Below are 23,620 nucleotides of genomic sequence, written 5' to 3' on the forward strand. Positions count from 1 at the left end.
TTTCTTTGGTAACCAGTATATTTAATTTAATCACTATAAGATGTGCCTATTTGTATAGAAGCATTCTGGTAGTGTTTAAGAGAAAACAATCAATTTTTCTATAGAAAAGGTCATAAAAAATGAAATCAAAGAACATCTATCTTCTCTTCTTATGTCTCAACTATAGACTTGCAGGTATTCCTACCAGATTCTTGCTGGACTGCAGAAGTAGATTGTGGATGGAGAGAACAAGATTCTTGCTCCCATATGAGCACAGTATATAAAATTTGATTTATGAGCACAGTGATATTCTCTCAATACGGTTCCAGGTATAAATGGGTACAAAGCTCTGAAAGCTTCACAAAGCACACTCCTCAATATCAGGAATGCACATCAAAAATCTCATTTGGATTTTTGTTTCCTGCCAAGTGTTTTATACATTCAATTTCATAAGGAAAAAGACTTTCATTTTCGTTGCAGAGACTCATTTCTGAACTTGGAAAGTATAAAGATCTTTTTTTTGGGGGGGGGAGGGGTTGGGTCACACCCAGAGGCATTCAGGAGTTACTCCTGGCTCTGCACTCAGAAACCACTCTGGGCAAGCTTGGGGGAGCACCATATAGGATTACAGGAATTGAACCAGGGTCTGTCCTGTGTTGGCTGCATGCAAGGCCAACGCCCTACTGCTGCTATTGCTCTGGCCCCTAAACATTGTCTTGACTCAAGGCTTTAAACAGGCAGCCATTCTTGGTCAACAATTTCACCTTCTGGAATCGGTTAAGCCTAGTAAACATGACACTGTAGACAAGTGGTCATCAAACTACGGCCCAGGGGCCACATAATTGTATTTGCTCCCATTTTGTTTCTTCACTTCAAAATAATATATATGCAATGTGCATAGGAATTTGTTCATATTTGTTTCATTTACTGTCTATTGCTCTTAATGAATGTATGTGAGAGAAAAGGAGTGTGAGACCATTCTGATACTAGAATGCAGTGAAAATATAAAGAATATTCCCAACCAATCTAAGTTAAACAAAGCCTGAAACAATAGAAAAAAGTGCACTGTGTATTTTGCAGGTTTAAGACAACCAAGAACAATAAAACAACTATTAAGTATATATAGATCTTTCTTAGGCACCATAATTAATGAGTCAATAATATTTAACTCGATTCAGGCCACATTCAGACATCTTATTTACAAATTTTTAAATTAAATATAAACTGAAATGTGTTATTACATTAAAAAAAAACAAAACAAGAAGAGAAACTACAACTCAGAGCATTGTTGGTTTTAAATAATTACATTTACATTTAAGCTAAATGCCACTCAAGTGGTGCTCAAGTTTTCATTACCCCTTCCAGAAAATCTTTTTCTACCATCTCTTCTATTTTTTGCCTGGCTTTGCTGGAAAATGCTTTGTGGTTGTCCAGTTTCATGTCCTTGTTGGGAAAGGTATTTGAGCAGAGGACGGGACTCCCTGAGTGTCCTGCACATCGGCTGGTGACTTTGCTGCTGAAGACCTGGCTGAGCACACTGAAGAAGGGCAGAAGCTGCTCAATATTGCGCACAGTGCAAATGGTAAGCAGCAGGTGGCCAGGCTCCCACCCCAACGTTCTCCCTGAGTTGTCTTCCTCTGGATTTTTCTGTAAAAAACAAAAAGGAAGTTGAAAATGATCAGAATAGCAGGCGAGAAAGCACTAAAGGTCACAGAGTGAAGAAATGAAAAAAAGATGACACACTATCCATTCCAAACTTGATAAAAACTTCTGCTTCTGGGGCACTTTAGTGCCAGTTATTAGTTAGGCCTAACAGTATTATTTTCCAACTAGCATCAAATAAATTTACCAGATTTCTTTTTAATGGGGGGAATTCAAATAAAATTTGTTGTGCTTTGCATATACTCAAAAAACTCCCAAGATTTTTGGACTTATGCTAATGTCATCAAGGGTATGGACACAGAATAACTAGGAAGTGGCAAGCTGAAGGACAGGTGTTGCTCATTGTGTCATTAGCTGACTTAATAATTCCCATGTAGCATCACACTTTTTGAGTCAAGACATGGTAATAAGGGTTGAAAGTTAACAAGTATTGTCATGACTCTTCTGCAACACTGTTATGCTGTGCTAATCAATGTGGGGAGGAGAACTGTACCTGGAGTCAAGAGTATCTTGGTTCTGACAATGAACTGTGCAGCAATGTATTTTGAACAAATGTATTTTAAGCAATGTATTTTATACCGTACCATAGAGAAGTCAGATATGAAAACTACCAATTAATATTAACTCAGGAAAGTTAATGTATTGAAAGAGGCTAGTTTAAGAGGCCAACTAAGTTACATAAATGGTGATAATCATTATATAGTGAAGATTATAAGGCACACAGTGATGTTTCAACCCTGGGTTGATAAAAAAAATAGTAAAAATAATGAAAACAACTGGAAAGAAAAATTAAGTGGCATCTAGTAAGCAGAAAAAGAATCTGTCACGTTCATAAATGAGTTTGTATCTAAGATAAAACATTGGATGTAAATTCCCGTTTAATATTTTAATATCACTGTCTGGTGGAGAAAAGTGCAAAAATCTAGCTCATTGTCTTACATATATCCACAAGTATTGATTATATCAAAATAAAATCTAAAAAAGAAAAATAGATTTAAATTAAAAGGTTTAAGTTAAAACAGAATGCTCTATAAGCAAACAAGCTTTAATGCCAAAAAAGGAAAGTTTACCTCTTAGCAATTATTTAATCTTCAGTCTAACTTACTCGGTAGACAAACCATCTTTCTCTGAACAAATAACGGCTTGAATATTAGTGCTGGGAACCTTTTCCATGCTGTGATTTTACATGATTGTTACCTGGTTCTCTAATCACATTCCCTATGCTGCAGGCTAATGATAATTGATTTTTACATAGCAAAGTTTATCTTGAAGAAGAATGAATAAATATGCTTGAGCTCTATACAGCTAGTTTCCAAATATAAGGAAATAAGGTATAAACTATTTTATATTTCTATCAAGGTGTGTTTTTGACAGAATTTTAAGTTTGACCAAGAACAGTACATTTTTTTTTATATTTCTGTTCTGATGCAGAATTATACTTCCTCAACAATAGAGTTCACACATTTCCATACAATTTCTCCTTTCACACATCTATATTTGCAGTAAGATTTCCTCCCATTTAACTTCTTGTTGAAATTCTGGGCTGGTTGTCTGTCCCTATTTGGTGCAGATATTGTGACTTTTGCTGCTATCTTACAAGCATCAAAATCTTCCCATACTTAATGCTTGGTGCTTGGTCATGCCCAAACCCTTCAGAATCACTGTCAAAAGTCCTTCTTATCCTGCAGGCGAGTGGAAACTCAGAGCCTTTGTGTCAGTGAAATCAGTAGGCTTGGAAATGAAGACCTAGTTTGTAGTGTTTGGTTCGGGGAAAATGCTTTCTCATTTAAACTGTTTTCTTACCCTGTGTACAAGTTTTAAACAAAAGTGTATCTCTTCTCAATTGGAAATGGAGTCATAAAAAAATTTCATCACTAATCACAAGTAGGAATACAAAGTACAATGTGCAACCTAAATACTCTTAAAATTATTTTTAATTATTTAAAAATGATTTTTCTAATGCCGTGTTATCAAAAGTGAAAATACTCAAGTCCTAACCTACCTGTTACCTCTGAACCTAGCTTTTTCCTTTTAATCTAGTTAAACTTATTTTATATAAAGTTCATCAAAGTCAAGTAAAATTCAGTTTTATTTTTACTGTTTGAGGATACGATTTAGGATCAATTGTCTCAGTGGAAACTAGAAGACTAGAAAATTTATGAATGATCAAAGCACATACTGAAACTTGGACTCAAAACAACCCATTATTTTTTGAAACTTTTTTAACAATGACCCATTTAGTATAGTAAATTTATTATGTTCCTGGGCAAAAAGCTGAAATTTACTGGTGCATACTAAAAGTATGTACAGTGTTTATTGTATATGGATATATATGTAAATAAACACATATATTATATATAAAGTATGACATGGTAAAATAATATTTTACAAATTTTATCTCTATTTAAAACAAATATTTATATTAAAAACAAAGTAGTACCTTTGATCTTTTCCGAAGAAGCTTTGCAAGTCGTACTACATAAGGTTTGAATTCTCGTTGATGTATGCCCTGCCTTCTGACTTCCAAACCTGAGTCATCTGAGACTTCTGGAATAAAGGCCCATCGATACCTGTGTACAGAATATTAACACCAGAGAAAAAATTTGCCATCTAAGATCTAATAAAGATCACAAATTACCCCAGCAATACACAAATTCAAATATCTTACGTGCTTCCAAAGCTGTCACTTTTGGATTACTTCTTTTTTTTGGGGGGGGGGGTCCCACACTGGCAGTGCTCAGGGGTTACTACTCCTGGCGCTACGCTCAGAAATCACTCCTGGCAGGCTCGGGGGACCATATGGGATTCCGGGATTCGAACCACCGTCCTTCTGCCTGGATTACTCCTTAACCTGAACTTCTACTTCATTAACAATTAAAAATAATATTTACCATAGAGTTTCAAAGATTAAATGAATTAAGTTTATAGAGTGCTCATATTTTCATAGGTAAAATACCCAAGAACTCAACGATTAGTTTTCATCCTCATTTATTGGTAGACAAAAATTGCCAATATAAATCTAAGACTAAATTAAAAAGCAAGGCACTTATAAAGTAAGAAAATTTAAGCAAGACTTTTTTTATACCTTTCTGTTTTGTTTTCATGTTTAGTTTTTAATTTAGATAAAACTAAATATGGAAAACATTTAGACAGTATAAAATAGAATCCCTAAGAAAGGTAGCCTCCCTTTATAGAATTCATGAATTGCTAGTTTCTTGAATTCAGATAGTGTATATATATATCTGTATATATATATTAAGGGCATATTCGCAAAATTCTTTTTTTAGGTATTTGGGCACACCTATCAGCACTCGGGTTACTCCTGGCTCTGTGCTAATAAATTACTACTGGCAGGTCAAGGTTCTATTGGGGATTCTGGGGACCAAACTCAGGTCAACAATGTGCAAGGCAAATACTCTACCTGTTTTGCTATCAGCAGCGAATCTTTTAAAAAGATTATTGCCGGGCCGGGCGGTGGCGCTAAAGGTAAGGTGCCTGCCTTGCCTGCGCTAACCTTGGACGGACCGCGGTTCGATCCCCCGGTGTCCCATATGGTCCCCCAAGCCAGGAGCAACTTCTGAGCACATAGCCAGGAGTAACCCCTGAGCGTTACCGGGTGTGGCCCAAAAACCAAAAAAAAAAAAAAAAAAAGATTATTGCCTTGATTTTTTTGTTTTGTTTTGTTTTTGTTTTTGGGCCACACCCGGCGGTGCTCAGGAGTTACTCCTGGCTGTCTGCTCAGAAATAGCTCCTGGCAGGCACGGGGGACCATATGGGACACCGGGATTCGAACCAACCACCTTTGGTCCTGGATCGGCTGCTTGCAAGGCAAACGCCGCTGTGCTATCTCTCCGGGCCCTATTGCCTTGATTTAATATCCTTTTATATAAGGCTATTTCTTTAGAATGACATATATTTCAGTTGTGAAACCATTTTCTTATATTGTCCAACTTCTTGCTATTATATATAAAGTGAATAATCTATATATTACTTATTTTATGCATATTAAACTATCTGGCATTATAAATCTCAGAACGTAGAAGAATGATTGGTTTAAACAGAATGTACATATTCAGTTATTGTAAATAGAAGCTCCTGTAGAATTAGTTCTCTACTTCCAACAAGAATGCTTTTGTTGTCATGGGAAAGAGAAACCTATTTTTAGGTTTGACTATTATATTACTTATTATTTTAATTGGTATCTGCCTTATAAATATGCTGATAATCTTTTACTGAATATACATTTATTTTCTATGAACTATTTATTAAACACATTAATAGCATATTTTCTTTTGGTTTAATATCAATTGAGTGAGATTGTCATATTTTATTGCAGTTCTCTTTTGCCAATTACTGATGCCTTTTAAACTTTATTGTACTACCTAGGTTGTACTGAATTTTAATTTGCATTTAAACTCCAATATTTCAAACTTTCAGAATATGTATCAGGCTTACAAAGATATTACTACTTCAAGATGATTAATTCTCCACATTATCTTCTACTACTTTTTTTTTTAAATGACATTAAGTTATTGAAAAAATATAGTGAGTATTAAGGAATATTTTATTTTTTCTAGTAAATATATCTTTTTTGAGGGGGAGTCACACCCGGCAGCAATTAGGGGTAACTCCTGGCTCTTCGCTCAGAAATCACTCCTGGCAGGCTTGGGGTACCATATGGGATGCCGGGATTCGAACCACAGTTCCTTCTGCATGCAAGGCAAATGCTTTACATCCATGGTATCTCTCCGGCCCCTAGTAAATATATCTTGATAAAGAGGATAACTCATTTGAGTTCTTAGTGCAGCAGCTTAAAAGTCAGCACCAATGGTATGCTCAACATATGAGCACTAACGAGTAGTTTCTGAATGTGCGAAAATAGTCATCCTGGTTCCGTTTGGTCTCTTCTAAGAGTTCTTAGCATCCTTTTCTGAATTTATTATTAAGTAACAGCAATGTAATAGATACTCGACTGCTGAAACTGTTCAAAATGTATGTGGTATTTTTAGTGAAAAAAAAAGTGACTGGAATTAAAACTGACATCTACTTTTTATAATTAGATTTAATAAAATGTTAATGAAAATAGCAGTTTTTAAAAATAATGTCCAAATATAGAAAAATATTCTTCTGGTTACATCATATAGTCTATTCTAGAATAATAGAATAATACATTTAAAATTGTATTTATTTAAAATTAAATAATACATTTAAAATTAAAATTGTGACTAAGTATACAAAGAACCACAGTAAGGACACAAATACTCAAAGCTATCAGAAATTGAAAACACGTCTTCAATAGAAAGCATACCAGTGTAGGAGGGATGGAGGGCTCTGACTCTGGTGGAGAGTGTGGTGTTGGAATATTTTATGCATGATACTCTGCCATTATCAAAACTATAAACCATGGTGCCTAAAATAAAGTTCTTTTAAAATTTGAATAAATTATCAAATGACTTTCCCTTCACTTTGACAAAGCATTCCTATATTGGCCTACCTAAACTTTTAAACACAGGCACAGGATAATAGTGTAACGGTTTCAAGTATGGCTGGCATGCAAGAGGCCCCAGGTTCAAGACCTAAGCAACACCATGCATTGTTTTCAAAACTCACCAGCCTGAGAACTGAATCAAATACCCACTAATTCTGGCTTAGTATCACTAGGAGTGGTCTCTGGCCCACCTATACAGTATTTATGTTGCTTCCCCCATAAAAATTAAATATGAAAAATGGCAATTAAATGTTTTTGAGTACTTAAGAGAATTGACTTACATTTATTTAGTCTCTGTTCCTATTGCTTTTGCTAAATTTACTACCCTCTGAACACACTGTCAGCCTTCTTGTTTCAGCCTTGCTCATCTCCATTCTATTTTCCCACACTATACAAAATACTATTTTTAAAAGTCTAATAATAAGGGGCTGGTGCCATAGCACAATGGGTAGGGTGTTTGCCTTGCACACAGAAAAACCGGGTTCAATCCCTGTCATCCCATATAGCCCCCAACCCTGCCAGGAGTAATCCTTGAGCATCGATGGTGTGGCCCAAAAACTGAAAAGAAAAAAAAAGTCTTATCGATAATATATCACTACATTTCTTAAAATGCTTCCATGGCTTCTTATCATTTTTGGGTTAAAGAACAAATTCCCTAAGGCAGTTTTCAGGATAGATATTATCTAATTCATTTACTTTAAAGCCTCTTTTTCAACATTCTGTCCCAGCAATATTTATCTTTCAACACTTTAGACACTATGATTCTATGCCAATCTCCAAGTCTTCATGTATCATGTTCGTCAACCTTACCTTTTACCATTGCATCTCTGATCTGTCTCTGAGGTGTGACCCCATGTGGCCATACCCCAACTATTATAACATATACTCTGTGCTTAACTGTTAGCATCCAAATCTGGATTTGAATCTGGGAGGTGTGTAGTCTACTGTCTCATGATTAGATGAGATTAACAGTCAATTAATCTAGATAGAACCATAGAACTACTATCTTCTGATTACTATGGTGCCCCACCTCTAGCACTGGAAGAATTACATTTCAATCAAAAATAGGAATATTTTAATTTATACAAAAACACTTTAACACTAATATTTGGAATTTGGGGACAAAGCACATGCATTTAAAAAACATACATTTAATATCTTCACTTTTACTTACATTTGAAACTGAGGAAGATTTTCAGAGGGCAATGCCAGAGCCAAATCCAGAAATTTGCAAGCAGAGAGATAGAGGTTTAACCACCGCTGACTGTTATAGGAAGTAGAAAAACCATTGCCTCCTGTATAGGTTGTCTCTAGACCAGCCACGGAGGGGCCTGAAGTCCTGAAGGCAGGAGATAAGCGGTCAGCAGACATACTGGCTGCTCAATGGTCATTCCCAGAAATTGTTCAAATACCAGCTAAAATTCTTTATAAACCTGGTGTGTGCTTACTCACACATGTTATGACTAAATTAACTTGACTATTACCAACTTTATGTTATTTACATTTTAGAGTGTTGAAATAATATAGAATAACATGCTACAATCAAAAAGTATTAAAATACAAATATAAAAATATAAAAAATACAAGCAGTGAAATAAAGAAACCTCAAAGTGCCTTTCTATCAATATGTGAAACTTTTTATGGATAACAGTATGGTCATTTGTACATGGGTTTTTTTTTTTTAAATAAACATAGAACAGAAGCACTGAAGCATAAAATACATTCTCCACATTAACAGGTTTTACTCCACATTTCAAGGACAAGGGTTTGAATTCCTATAATAACCTAGAAATCACTCTACACCAGCCCACACTCTCTAGGGATTGTTCTAGCAGCCTCCAGCACTATTGGGGAGTGCACCCTTAAATAAAACCCTACATAGTCATGGAGCTGAAATAAAAATGTATTGTTATTAAACCAAATTCATATCAAAGTTTGAACAAAGGCCTAGAACTGACAATTTAATGAGAACTATAAAGTATTTCAGAAATAAGTGAAAATGTTTTAAAAATGATTAAGTAAATTAGCAGACTAAAGTTATGAAATTTCCAGATAAGATCATATCCATACTTTCCTGTTTATCTAAAGCAGGGGTCTCAAACTCAATTTACCTGGTGGCCGCAAGGAGGCAAAATCAGGGTGAGGAAGGGCCACATACAGGATTTCACAAAAAAAAAAAAAAAAGTCCTCAAATGTCATTATTAACAGTTTTAATTATTTCTTCTGAACATGAATAGAACATTGAGTGAAGATCATGAACAGTTCTTCTGAACATGGCATCTTTTGCCTATTCCTTGCTGCCAGAGACTTGACAGGGCTTCTTCTCACAAATCTGAACCATATATGGCTTTAGAAAGGAAGCAGTTGAGACCCTCAGTATGGCTTGAAGATGATCATCATTAAGTCTAGACCTGTACTTTGACTTATTGAAGTTCAATGTGGAAAATAACTTTTCACACAAATATGTGCTCCCAAAAAGGCACATGGTGCGCTTGAACATTCGGGAAAGCTCAGGGAAGCTGGGGGAGGGGGGGAAACTCTCTCAAAAATTGCCCATGCATGTCTGCTTTTCCACTAATCTCCCTGAACTTGGTTGGCTTTGAGATCAGAGTTGCATTGCAGGTCAATGAGCTCCATTTGAAGCACAGGAGGTGCATCTTGCACATCAAAGAAAAAGGGGTCCACAAAAATTTGGAAAGTGGCTCTGTGCTTTTTGAAGTCTGCAAATCTGTGATCAAATTCCTTCTCTAACTTAAAAATAGCATCAACATATTTCTCACCACGGAATGGTATGCCTGCATCCACAAGTTTCTTGCATGCTGGGAAATGGCAAAGGTTTGTCTGAGAGAGCTGGGATTTCCATAATACAAGTTTTGTGGAGAATACTCTCACATTATCATAGGCAGTACTGATAAGCTGCCCCGGGCCTTGTAACATCTTGTTTAGTACATTCAGCTTATGTGTGATGTCAACAAGAAAAGCTAAGTCCATGAGCCATTCGTGCATTTCACAACAACAGACATCACATTGTCACAGGGCAGGCATTTACTGCAAAGGGCTGCTGATGGATAATGCAGTGAAGAGCAATGGCCTTCTCTACACCCTCCTCTTCAAGTTTTTTTTGAACAAGTGCCACCAGTCCATTTTTCCTCCTTGTCATCGATGGCGCTCCATCGGTTATTATTCCAACAAATCTCTTCCATGGCAAACCTGCATTCTCAATGGCATCACACAGATGCCGAAATATCTCATTAGCGGTGGTCTGGCCATGCATTGGAATTATTGTGAGCAGTTCCTCTGTCAATTCAAAATTGCAATCAACACCATGGACATAAATTGTGAGCTGCGCAGGGTCTGTTATATCTGTGCCCTCGTCAAGAGCAACTGAGTATGCATCAAAACATTTGGCTTTCTCACACAGTTGATGATAAATGTCACTTGACATGTCAGAAATGCGCTCTGCCACAGTGTTGGCAGAAAGGCTGATTTTGCTAAATTGACCTTTCTTTTCCAGATAGATAATACTTGCAGCCTGTAACATGAATTTTTTAACGAACTCTCCTTCTGTGAATGGTTTCCCTGCCTTAGCAATCATCTCACTAACCATGTAACTAGCTTTGACTGATGCATCATTCTCTTTGGTTGCTTACTTGAAGAAATCTTGTTGCCTCATTAGATATGCTTTAAGACTGCAAACTGCTTGGCTCTCTCATTTCCTTGATATTTTGCACATTTCTCAGCATGTTTAGTTGAATAATGGCATTTCATGTTGTATTCCTTGTGCACTGCAACTTTCTCTGAGCAAATAAGACATGTGGAGATGCACCTGTGCTCAACAAAGAAATACTGCGGATCCCGCTTTTCCTAAAATTGTCTGTGCTCGTCATCAATCTTCCTCTTTACTGCAGGCTTTGATGAAGTCATGATGAAAGTATGACAAAATCTAATTCTGTAATAAACTTCTCTCCCTTCTCTCCCTTAGGCCTCTGATAATGCAAGGGACAGCGGGCAGGAGTAGCGGAAATGACATCTGCGCTAGGCACAAAATATTCGCGATTATTCGTTTACCAAATATTCGCAATAAAAAATCACATTAGTAAGAAAAAAATCGCATTAAACATTTGCATACCCCGAAGGGAACTGCTCGGGGTATGCGAATGTTTAATGAGATTTTTTTCTTACTAATGCGATTTTTTTATTGCGATTATTCAGTAAGTGAATAATTGCAAATGTTGCAATATTTGAAGGTCAGCCGCAGGCCACAAAATGTTGTACGGAGGGCCACAAACGGCCTGAGGGCCGCGAGTTTGAGACCCCTGATCTAAAGGAACATTCTAGATGACTTTAGGGTATGAGGCATAAATGACATAAAAACAAATTAAAATGAATTATCTATGGCTAGAGAGATAGTACAGATGTTAAGGTATTTGCGTTGAATGCAGCTGACCCAGTTCAACCTTCAGAATCACATAGTGTCCCAAGCATTACAAGGTGTAGCCCTCAAATCTTTGAGTCCTTGTGAGGGATGGCCTGGATAATCCCTGGATCTGCATCCTTGAAGCTTTGAAATGAAATGCCAGTTAACCACCTGAAAATTACCATGTGGAACTCTGGGTTTCATGAACATCAATTAGAAGACCTCTCTCCAAATGTTCCTTAGAAAGAATTATATATTACCTTGAAATATCTTCATCAGCAGTTAGTTCCTGTTCCATCAGCAAAAATACCTGTACCTGAAAACCATAAAAATAAAGTTCTTTAATGTTTATTTAAATTGGTTAATTAAACTTCCTTTCAAGTTCTGCTTAGGTTTTATTTTCATTAATGTAAAAACAAATTTAAGTTTTAGGATCTTCAAGTCCTACTTAGTTTCTGAAAGTTAAATAAAAAAAATTTAGTATAGATCCTTACTAATCATCTGACAAAATTTAGATGAAAACATAAATCTTGGGGTTTATAGGATGTCACATTATTAATAAAAATACAATTGAGTCAACATATTGTAGGGACATTATAAATACTGAATTTTCAAAGTTACCTACTTTCTTTACTAGCTACAATTTCCTTACTGCTCAAATCACTCAGATGAGGATATAGGGTATGGTTTGGTGGTAAGAAAAGATTCATCTAGTGGGACTTGGGAAGGCTTCTGAAATAATTGTTTCTAAAAGTTTCTGAATAAAAGCTTTAAATGACATTAAGAGCTTCATTTTATGTGTGAATATATGTCTTATGTTGGTTCATTTAAATCCAGCTAAATAATTCTGGAGTTTCTGGAATTTAAAGTCTCATAGCCATGGCAAAAATGTAAAAACTTAGGGATATAAGTATAGCCCATGTAATATCATGTAATATGTGCAGTGCATACTTTTTCTGCTCAAGGCATTAAATTTGACTGCTGGTCTCAACTGATATTCTTCTTCAGACACAGCCAGATTGATTCCCAACACAGCCAGGCCAGAGGAACACCACACAGACAGTGGAATAGAGATGAGGATAGTCATGAGTCACTTCTAAGGAGTCTCCTATTACTGCTGAGGAGGATCCACCAAAAAAAATTGTATAGGAGAGAATGACATACTAGATTTGACTTACAAGTGGTTAAAATTTGGTATGTTTCAGATTTTGGAGTTAAGTTTCATATTCTGGAAATTGTACTTGACTTTTTAATTGTAAAGACTATCAATCATAGGTGTATACTATATTTATGATTCTCTAATTTAGACTGATTAAAATGGAAACAAGAAAGAATACAAAGATTATGGTGTTTATCTTGCATGCAGCAAAACTGGTTTTCTAATCCCAGCACAGCAAAAGGTGATTCAAACACCTTCACTAGTGACTCAACACAGAGCCAGGAGTAAGCTCTGAGCAACGTCCAGCTTTGATGACCTCCCAAACCCACCCCCAAATAAAAAGCCAGAAAAATAAAATTATCTCACAAGTTCTGTTATCATGGTAGGCCAGAGTGAGGTCAGATGTTGTGGAGACATTCTTAAAAGTAATACTCTGAAAAACAGGAACACTTGAGAGTGTAGAGTTGGCACCTGGGGCAAACGAAGACTTTCAACCAACCTCTCTGAAAGAAATGCATCATGCTTTCAGTAAACAGTGCAATTATCTATGCAGTCATCCTTCCCAAAATATCTGTGTTAAAGGACCAATTTAAAGAAAATTCCAAGCTGTTGTGTATTGTAAAATAATAAAAAAAAATTACCAGAGAAATCAAAGGTACATAAATGCCACTTTCTTATTACTATTCAAGAAAGTCTGTTTGAATACTATACAATTGTAAGACACCTACTTTAAATTGCTGTGGTAATAGTGATTGTGGTCAGTGGCTGTTATTGCTCCATAGACCACAATTTGAATAGCACTGTTCTAGTTAAAAATCAAGTGTGGGGCCGAAGCGATGGCACCTGGTAGGGCTTTTTGCCTCACAAGCAGCCGACTCAGCATGGGCAGTGGTTCAAATCCCATATGGTCCCCCAAGCCTGCCAGGAGGAATTTTTGAGGCAGAGCCAGAAGTAATCCCTGCGAGCTGCCGGGTGTGACCCAAAAAACAAAAAAATAAAATCAAGTGTGCATGTTATACATGTGACATCCAGGCATGCAAGGGTCAGGAAAGGAGGAAGGGTAAAGGGAGGGAGAGAGGAAGAGAGGAAGAAAAAGAGAGCATGAGAGAGGGAGAAAGGGAATGAGAGAGAGGAGAGAGAGAAGAAAGAGAGTGAGTTTCTTAATAGCTGCCAGGCATGGAAAACTGACACCTTTGCCATGGGGCAAGTTCATGCCCACTGTAGAGATACTTGTTAGCCCAGGATGAGGAGAAAAGATGATGATTCAGGATACAGAGTGAAACTCATTGTAAAGGCTACTGAGAACCTTATATAGCAGGTTCTCAAATAATGTAATTTTACTCAATTGGGAAAAATGTTAGTTTAGGTTAAAGAAAGAAACTATTTTCAAAATGAACTATTTGGCTTAAAATTATCAAGACCTTTAAATAACATTTAGGTAAAGACTTGAGTGTAATATACAGTCCAGTTTCCAGCCCAAACCTTAGACCTTAAAATGCTGCTTCTGGATCTTTGTATATTTTGGCCCTGTCAATGAAGGTATTTATAACTCACTCATTAATAAAACAATGCTGACATGCTTCTCTATAGCAAATCATCCTCATTCATGATTTATTAGAAAATTGGAAGTGGACTATAAAAACCACACTTAGGCAAGCCCTAGAAATTTAATTCTACACCATCACATATATTTCTCTATTTGGTATATTTCAACCTAATTTAGAGAAAGTCTTTTCTAAGGAAGAAAAAATATTATTTTAAAGATAGAGAAAATATTATTTAAAAGATAAATAAAGAAATTAGTTTTTCACTACTTACCTTGTATATCTGGAAGATACTTCTGGTACTGGTCAACTTCACTGCTAAAAATAGCAAATGCTAATCGTTTGAGAAGCATAGCTCTCTGCTCTAGCTCCACATCACGGTTTGCAAAGAGATTAAGAGAACTGCTTTGAGCCACAGCTACACGAGCTGAAAAAAGTCATTTGAAAAACAGTTTATTTGGTTTTTTGGGGGGGAACATGGCTAGTTGCCCAATAATATCCGAGAGTGAGGGTGTCTCAGGGAGAAGACTCTGAGCTCATCTAGGGGCAGAAGAAATTAAAGACAGATCCAGCATATCCAAACCAGACCAATAGGGGCTATGAGTCGAGAGAGAGATGTGGAGAGGGAAAATTCAGGACAGAATGTTCCAGAAGATAAAGTTATTAACAATGTTATTTTATGAAACCCTTAGTTATTCTATGGCATTTGCCCAAATTACTTTAAAAATCATATCTGGCCAGGTCTCACTTAGCTTTTTTAGCTCTCTTTCCTTATGTTTGCCACACACCTCTGGTTCTCTTTTCTGCAGTCATACCAACTTGATCGATTGATAAGTACTTAAATTTACCTGGCTTGTTCCTACCCCAGAATCTCTATATTTTTGATTTTCTGTGTCTGGAATACTCTGTCCTTATATTTTTTACTTCACATATGAGCTGCTATTATTTGAATCTATAATAGTATTCTATGCAACTTCTTACTCCCTCAAATAATCTTATTTTATGAAGAGTACTATAATTCCTGGTTCATTTTTTCTTTAATAAGAATGTGCTAAATCGATGAATATGAACCTTAAAACAACCCTGTGAAGATAAGTTGATTTTTATTTATTTAGTTTTTTGTAGTGCCAGGACACAAATCCATGACCTCAGATATTGTATCTTCAAGGAAAGATGAGAAGGAAAGAGCATACTGTTAAATAAATCATAAAAAAGACTCATCTAAAGACTTAATCTGACTTCACTGCTAGTTAAAGTCATTTAATATAACTTTCACCCCTTAAAGAAAAGGAAGTATTTAGATACAATATTATAAAAATCCTAATATAACAAATTAAGTCTGATTAGAAGAAAGACTAATTCTATTGTATCCCTTCTCTTTCTTCCTTTAGAGTGAACTAACTGAGATCTTTGATTAAGAGTGACTTGTCCTATTGAGATAGGCTGGATTCAACTACTTATCTTTTCCAAGTGCTAGTCTCCCATTCACTGAGCAACTGATGGAATATTGGCTATATGCAGTTGTAAGTTGTAGGTTGGGAAATAGTTCAGAGACAGTGAGATAAGACTCTATCCTTAGCTGCTTCACAAGGACAAATAATTTCATTTATAATGTAAGATTATGTACTTTTTTTACAATTTCCAAAAAAGAGTTAAATAATAAAAATAGATCACATAGAGAGAAGACTAATTCTCTCAATTATACACTACTCACTCATTAAATCTCTAAATGTTGTTTTGTCATGTGTCATCAGATTATCCATAATTGTTCTCCAACTGAAAGAGACAAGAATTATGCTTAATTTTTTTGTTATTGTGAAGAGTTGTTTTCAACAGACTGTGTGATGCAGTATCATATAGAATAAAAACAAGACAAAAACAAAACGAAACAAAACAAAAAAAAACAAGACTAAGACTTACTGATTAACACAAGAGGCATCCATTTGGAAAAAACTAGGATCCATAAAGAGGTCAAAGGCTTCTTTTTTCCAAGCTCTCCGTGTATACTGATATCCACTAAGACTACTAAGCAGCTGGACACATGCACGATAACTTGGAGCATTATGTGCACTAGAAGAAAAGAAACCCAGCTACATTAGTTTATAGTAACTTTAGACAGGATAACTTAGTCACAATTATTCACGTTTTATTCTAAAACAATGATAGAAAGCACAAAGCATCATAAAAATAAAAAACGGTTGATTTTTGTTAGAATCCAAAGTAAACAAAGTATCAAATAATAAAATAATAATTCGTTTCCATTAGGCTCTGAATACAATTATTTAAATAATAGTACCTGTGATTTCGGAGGTAGGGCACAACATAATGCATAATATTAACAAGTAAAGGAATAACTCGTTCCTTTTCATCACTATAGAAAACCATGTCCAAAAGATGAGCCAAAACCTAAAAAAATAAACAACACAATATAGAGTAAAACAATCTAATAGCTCAACTGATACCATTAAGTAGGCAGTGTCAGGTCTGCATGTCAGATACCCCAGAACACTTGTAATAAGAAATATCTAAAATAAGTTTCTCCTAGCCATTTTTGCTTTATGCGTGCAGTGGGGAAGGAGGGTGTCATAATTGGCTGTATTCTTCTTTATACTTTATTGTTGAGTCTTATTAGTTCTTTTTTTTTTAGTCTTATTAGTTCTAATTAGTCTTATTAAGTTCTTTTTATTTCCCTCTTTACAAATGTGGATACTCAAAAAGATTATAACAGTATGACTTAGGCAAAATAATTGTTTCTTGATAATATTGGAAATAAAATAATAGCTCAATTAATTTGGTTGGTTTTGTCACAAGTTACCTTTAAACTACATCATGTAAAGAGCACTGTCTACTTTTAATTTTTTTGTTGTTTTTGTTTTTGGGTCATACCTGGTGGTGCTCAAGGGTTACTCCTGACTCTGTACTCAGAAAGCTCTCCTGGCAGGATTATGGAACCATATGGGATTCAAACCACCATCACTCCTGGGTTGGCCAGGCAAGACAAATGCTGTGCTATCTCTATGGCCCCACTACTCTTAAATTTTGTGTTTATTCATAATCACATTAGAAGAGTAATGTGAGTTCTCTTTTTCTATACAGCCCGAAGTTAGTTGTAAATACTAACATTTGTCCATGTCATATAATTTTTTTATTATTGTTTTTGGGTCACACCTGGTTACACTCAAGGATTATTCCTGACTCTAAGCTACAGTGATCACTCCTGGCAGTTCAGGAACTATATGTGAAACTGGAAATTGAAGTCAGATTGTGTGTGAAACAAGCACCTTAATTTCTGTAGTATCTATCCAGTCTAAGTTTTAAAAGACAAAAAAAAAGTGCCAAAAATAATTCATATAAAGTGAATATTTTTTAAGGGAGTTCTGGAGAAATAGTATAGATGTTAAGGTTCTTGCTTTGCATGCACTGATCCCAATTCAATCCCTGATATCATATATGGTCTTCCAAGCCCTTCTAGGAGTGATTACTTCTAGAAATAATATATGAGCACAAAGCAAGGAGTATGTCAGGAGCACTGCTGGTTGTGTTCTCTCACTAGCTAGTGCATGAGAAGAGGAGCAATATATACAGTTATTATCATTAATATTTAACTAGCTAATATGAATATAAACCAGGTGAAACATTTATTACTGAATGTTAAGTGTCAAAAAGTACAAAATAATTTTTTAAATTGCAATATCCTCCGTAAGAATTACTGATATTTATAAAACATTTATGTGAACTTTCATTTTAAAAAGCAGTATTTACCTCAGAAAGCAGGGTCAAGGCATGGACACTATATATAGAAGGAGCTATGTTTGAGGTTTCCACTGCAGGTGACAACATATCTAAGTGAGATAAAAGACAGGTAAAGTTCAAGATAAACAGTGAAAAGTTACCTACTTAAACATAAGGAGTGATTTTATAATACTTATAGTGATAGATTTCTTAGTGAATCATATACCACAATTATACAGCTAAATGTTTGAGATCAATACCTTCAACATCAGATTCCAAAGTGCTTCCATCCACAATTATTTTGGGAGAAGGCTTAACTTCAAGATTCCTTCGCAACCAGGTTGTTTGTTCAAGAGAAGAACCAGCAATTGCACCAACAGCATCCACTATTTTATGAGTCACATCCTAAAAATAGCAAAAACAATATACATATATAGTGCATGTATATATATATATATATATATATATATATATATATATATAAATTCACATTGATCTTTCTCACCTTTCTGTTTTAGAGTAGATAATATTACGAAAATTTGAAAAACAGATCTCAATTTGGAATGCCTTACCTGAAGATCTCGTTGGTCTTTTTTATTTTCCAAACTAGGGTTTTTCATAATAAACTCATTCAGAACCCTAAAAATGGTCAAACAGAAAATATTACCCTTTTTATTAAAGTAATATAACTTTTCCTGCTATCAGTCAATTTTGTAGTTTCAGTTTTTGATGTTCAAAAATATATATAAATGGGTATCATAGTCATACAAATAGGCATTAAAATATAAATAATACTCAGAAGCATTATTTGTAAAAGTAAAAAACTGTACAGAATAAATATTCAACAACAGAATAGATAAATGTGGCATACACAAGGAAATAGTAAATACTAAAATGAATAAATTAAACTGTAAAATTATATGCATGTATTTTAAATGTGTTATGTGAAAGAAGTAAAAACAAAGTAATATGTACATATAGCATAGTTTATCTGTGGTGTTGGGACATGGGAATATTTTATTTCTCAATTCAAGTTTGTGATTATAGTTTGTTTACTTTGTGCCATTATAAAGTTTCATACATATTATATGCTTATTTTTATGTATATGCATATTTTTAATTTTATATACAATAACAAAGAATTTAAAAATAAGGATACAATTTAAATTGGAACATAGGAAGAGTTTCCTGTCCCATATAAAATTTTATGTGACAAATAAAAAATAATTCTATTGTTAAATTTCTACTAATATTTACTTTGACTTGATTTTCTGAGAATATTTATGTGCATAATTGCTTCCAAACTAATATATGAAACAATATTAAGGAGTAATTCTGATAGTAAGTTCTATTATGTTTTTAGAAAATTTTAGAGGATCATAAAAAAAATGGTTGGAAAAAATAAAATCGCAGAAATTTAAAAAAAGAACATCACTGAAAATATACAGCGGTTTGTTTAAATCTGAAGTAAACATAGAGAGAAATGAAAAGGATTCCTTATTACCTGAAAAGTGAGAAAAAAGGCAGTTGTGGGAATAGCAAAAATCTTGCAGAGGCATAATCATAATCACATAATCACAAATAGAAATCACAAATAGAAAGTCAATAGCCTCTAGTCGCAAATATAGAGATATCACATGTAATCATCCAAAACAAGTTATTCAGAAATTGTTATAAATAATAAAACAATAAATAATATTACTTCTGAATAATTAAGAAAATATCTCTAAATAAATTATGTTATTCAGAAATTATTTTGAAAACTTTATTCAAAATACAAATTAATTACTCACCCAAGGATTAAGAATTGCCCTGGGGCTGGAAGACTCAGTTGTATTGACTCTTTCAGAAGTATCAACAGTGATGCCCAGCTATCTACTAAATTGGGCACTGGAATTCTGCAAGATAAGCATTTCATATACGTGAAGCCATAGAATATTTTTTACTCTGAAACATTCCTTAAGTTCTTAGAAACTATAATAAAAGGAAATCCCTCATGACATTTTTTATTATTTAAAAAGAAATCCAAACACACTTAGAATATCCTGTGCTATTTATTAGTGTAGAAACTGCTAGGAAAATCAGTTTTTTTTTTTTTCACATGAACTCTTTTTTTTATATTATTTTTTAACATAATTTTTATTTTAATTGTAGTGGCTTACATATCGTTTACAGTAATATTCTAGGTACATATTTACATTGAATCAGGGGAATTCCCACCACCAAATTGTCCTCCCACAACTGCTCCCATCCTGCCTCCTATATCCTCCACTCTTCCGACCAGGGGCTGCTAGAATGCGTGGTTCCCTCTGTGTCTAGTTAATTACCTAGCGGGCTTATAACTGTTTGGTCTTGGTGCCTCCATTATTGCCCCCTGTAGTTGGGAGGTGGGACTAGAAAGATCAAGTTATGTGGATTTGTTTGAGGAAGAGAAAGGTAATATAATGGGGTAAAAATCGACTACGCCGACTATGAGTGGAGTTATTCTAGAGGCTCTTGTCCTTGGTTTGAGAAACGATGAGGAAAAGAAGAAGGTGAAACACCACAGCAACATGAACTCTTTTTTTAATCACATGAACTCTTAAAATGAAATACAATTGCAATGCATATCAATCTATTTTTAACAATTCACTCATCTACTCTATAATCTATTCTCTCAACTTTTTTCTTATAGTAGTAGTTTCTTACCCTTCTCTTCTAAGTCTTTATTCAGGTAAGAGAGCCATCAGTCTACCCTGCACATAACTCTTCATGTTTAAGAAATAAAAATTATTTTTGTTTTCAGTCTAATTCTGACCTTACTACTTTAATGTATCTAAGTTCAGATTTTAGGAAGTCCCTCCTTTACTCACAACCAATATAAATATATTATATGAGACAGTTTTATTCTATTTTATTTTTTAATTTCTGGGCCACACCTGGAGGTGCATGGGCCCTGCTATCAGAAATCTCTCTTGGTAGTCTAAGAGAAACATATGAGATGCTGGGGATCGAAGGCAAATGCCCTAATCACTTCAGCCATCACTCCAGCCCCTATATGAGACAGTTTTATATATGTTAATTATAGAATAGAAATTAATGCCACTGTGATCACTATTAACCATATGAAGGAGAATTAAAGGTATTTACCAATAAATACAATCAACTGATTTCTTTTTAGGTCAATTAAACCTAAAACTAAAATATAAGAAAATGCTTTAAAGCCATTAGTCCTAATATTAAAAAAGTCAGATTATGTGACAAAAGGCACAGTTTTAAGAGTGAAATTCAAATTTTTAATTACAATTATTTTCCTATAATTTAATGGTTTAATATCATCCATCTGCCATACACATAGGTCTTTAGTTTTAAACTTTTCACTTAGGTCTTGTAAGATTTGTGTGTCTGTGTCATTAAGAGACTCTAAGACTTGTATTTATACATCTTTAGCACTTGTTCTCTTTCTTTTAGGAGGAAAACAGAAATTTCTCAAAGAATTCCTGTGCTTTTTCCTATAGTCCCTAAGTTTTATATATTAATATTATAGTATAGAGAGATCCACATGTTATCTTACCTTTGAATAAAAACATAGAAAAACTGAAGCATGCAGACTTCCAAAGAAAGATGTTTCTATAAATAAAAGAAAACAATTTTATAGTGAAAAATGCTACTACCTTTGTTTTTATTGTTGCAAAAACTCTATTTTACCACTAACTCAAAATAAAACAAAAACAGAAGAGCTATTTAAAAACTGAAGGCAGAAGAATACATCAAAAGTCTCTTAACTTTTTGTTTCTAGCTAGCTCCAAAAATGTCTAAGTTGATATTCTACCTATTAGTGATCATTTATTCTATAAGCATCAAAGTGACTATTTTAAGCACTTTATGACTGGTTTGTCCTATGAGAATGAGGTTGGTAAAGGCATCATACCAATCTGAAAAAGTTTCTGGAAAAGTATATAGTGATTTCAAATTTGGGACTAACTCCTAATATCCTAACACATACCTTTAATGATCAAGTAACTATAATAACAAAACTTGTCATATTAGGTATTAGTAATAGGGAAAAAATGACTGATCCTTTTAGACATCTACAAATTTATTCCTTTTTAAAAGTAGCTATACCCTTTAAGTTTTTCTCTTTACCATTTAAAGAAAAAAATGAAATAGTAAATTCAAAACTGAGTAGACTAAAAGCATTAGTTCATGAGTTCTGTTGTTGTTGTTATTGTTTATTTGTTTGGGCCAAACTCAATTTTGCTCAGGGGTTGCTCCAAGCTCTTCACTCAGGAATAATTCCTAGCAGATTGGGGGACCATATGGGATGCCAAGGATCAAACCTAAGTTGGCCATGTACAAGGCAAATGCCCTACCCACTATTATTATTATTATTATCATCATCATCATTATTATTATTTTGATTTGGGGTAACTATTTGGCCACCACTGAGTAAACACTCAAGGCTTATTTATAGTTCTGTGCTCAGTTATCACTCCTGGCTGTGTTTGGGGGAATGCATTTTAAATTTATTATATACAATATATATCAGAGATCAAAACAGAATAAGTTGCATTTTAGGTAAGCACCTTAACCACTGTACTATCTCTCTGCCCTGGCTTTTTATTATGGCAATGTGAGAGCCACAGGAACTTATCATGGCAACATTGTGCAATAGAATGATTGCACTCATCTGTGGGATAAAAAATAGATAGTATGCTATCAAAGACAATAAAGATGAGGGTCAATAGAACTGGTCATGGCATGAAACTTGCCACAAAGATATGGGGAGTACAGTTTAGGGGCAGAAAGGAGAACACTGTGACAATGATAGTTGGAATTGATCACTCTGGATAAGAAATGGGTGCTGAAATGAGCAAAAGTGACATACATGCTATCCCTTCAGGAATAATATTGCAAACTATGGTGATTAGATGAGAAGAAGGGAAGAAAGAGAAAGAGGGGGGAAGAGAGGGAAGAGAGAGAGAGAGAGAAAGAATGAGAGTGTCTGCCATAGAGGCAGGCAGAGGAGGGAAGTGGGAGAGGGCAAGAGTGAGACTAGGAACACTGGTGGTAGAAAATGTGGAAACTGGGGAAGAGTGTTGGACAATGAATAGCTGAAATTCCATTCTGAGCAACTTTGTAACTGTATCTCATGATGATTCAATTAAAAATTAAAGACATAAAAACATGTACAAAAATGTCTTATCCATCAGTATAACTGAAACAGAATTGCGAACAGAATAAAACCCTATTTAAATGAAGATCTCACCTTGTCCTTGGCTATGGCTGGGGGCTGCTTTAAAACTTCTTTCACAGTTTGTATAACAGTTTCTGCTCTCATGATACTGATTGAACGAACAAGTTCAACTAGTAAAAGCTGTTCATCACTGGCTGCAGGAATAATCTGGATAATCATCATTGTATTTATGTAAGGCTATATGCACATCAATATTTAAAAAAATCATAAAAATAAGAAAGCATTTTATCGCCTCTTTCAAATACAAAACACTTTTAAAGTTACCCTCGATTAAAGTAAAATTCATTTAAAATAATCTAAAATTTAGGTATTAGCTTTCTACTTTAAAAGAAAGCAAATTTTGTTGTCTCATCCCCTCACCCCCAATCTTTACAACACAGAATATTTTTACTTAAATCAACAT

The 23,620-nt window shown here is 34.6% G+C and overlaps 1 protein-coding gene across 2 annotated transcripts in view; it reads right to left on the reverse strand.

Moving 5' to 3' along the window:
- Positions 1-1,025: 1,025 nt before the first annotated feature.
- Positions 1,026-23,620, reverse strand: part of DOP1A (DOP1 leucine zipper like protein A) — an 81,553-nt gene continuing 58,958 nt past the window's right edge. For both annotated transcript variants that reach the window (XM_049772179.1, XM_049772178.1), the window contains exons 23-37: positions 23,230-23,364; positions 21,535-21,590; positions 19,775-19,879; positions 18,554-18,620; positions 18,242-18,386; positions 18,012-18,091; positions 16,546-16,655; positions 16,170-16,319; positions 15,964-16,025; positions 14,524-14,676; positions 13,072-13,208; positions 11,807-11,862; positions 8,304-8,468; positions 4,082-4,211; positions 1,026-1,626 (exon numbers count right to left, since the gene is read on the reverse strand). In XM_049772179.1, the coding sequence (XP_049628136.1) occupies positions 1,321-1,626; positions 4,082-4,211; positions 8,304-8,468; positions 11,807-11,862; positions 13,072-13,208; positions 14,524-14,676; positions 15,964-16,025; positions 16,170-16,319; positions 16,546-16,655; positions 18,012-18,091; positions 18,242-18,386; positions 18,554-18,620; positions 19,775-19,879; positions 21,535-21,590; positions 23,230-23,364 (1,857 nt within the window). In that variant the 3' untranslated portion in view covers positions 1,026-1,320. The remainder of the gene's footprint in view (positions 1,627-4,081; positions 4,212-8,303; positions 8,469-11,806; positions 11,863-13,071; positions 13,209-14,523; positions 14,677-15,963; positions 16,026-16,169; positions 16,320-16,545; positions 16,656-18,011; positions 18,092-18,241; positions 18,387-18,553; positions 18,621-19,774; positions 19,880-21,534; positions 21,591-23,229; positions 23,365-23,620) is intronic.

This window comes from Suncus etruscus, chromosome 4 (genome assembly GCF_024139225.1).
Source record: "Suncus etruscus isolate mSunEtr1 chromosome 4, mSunEtr1.pri.cur, whole genome shotgun sequence".
Lineage (NCBI taxonomy): Eukaryota > Metazoa > Chordata > Mammalia > Eulipotyphla > Soricidae > Suncus > Suncus etruscus.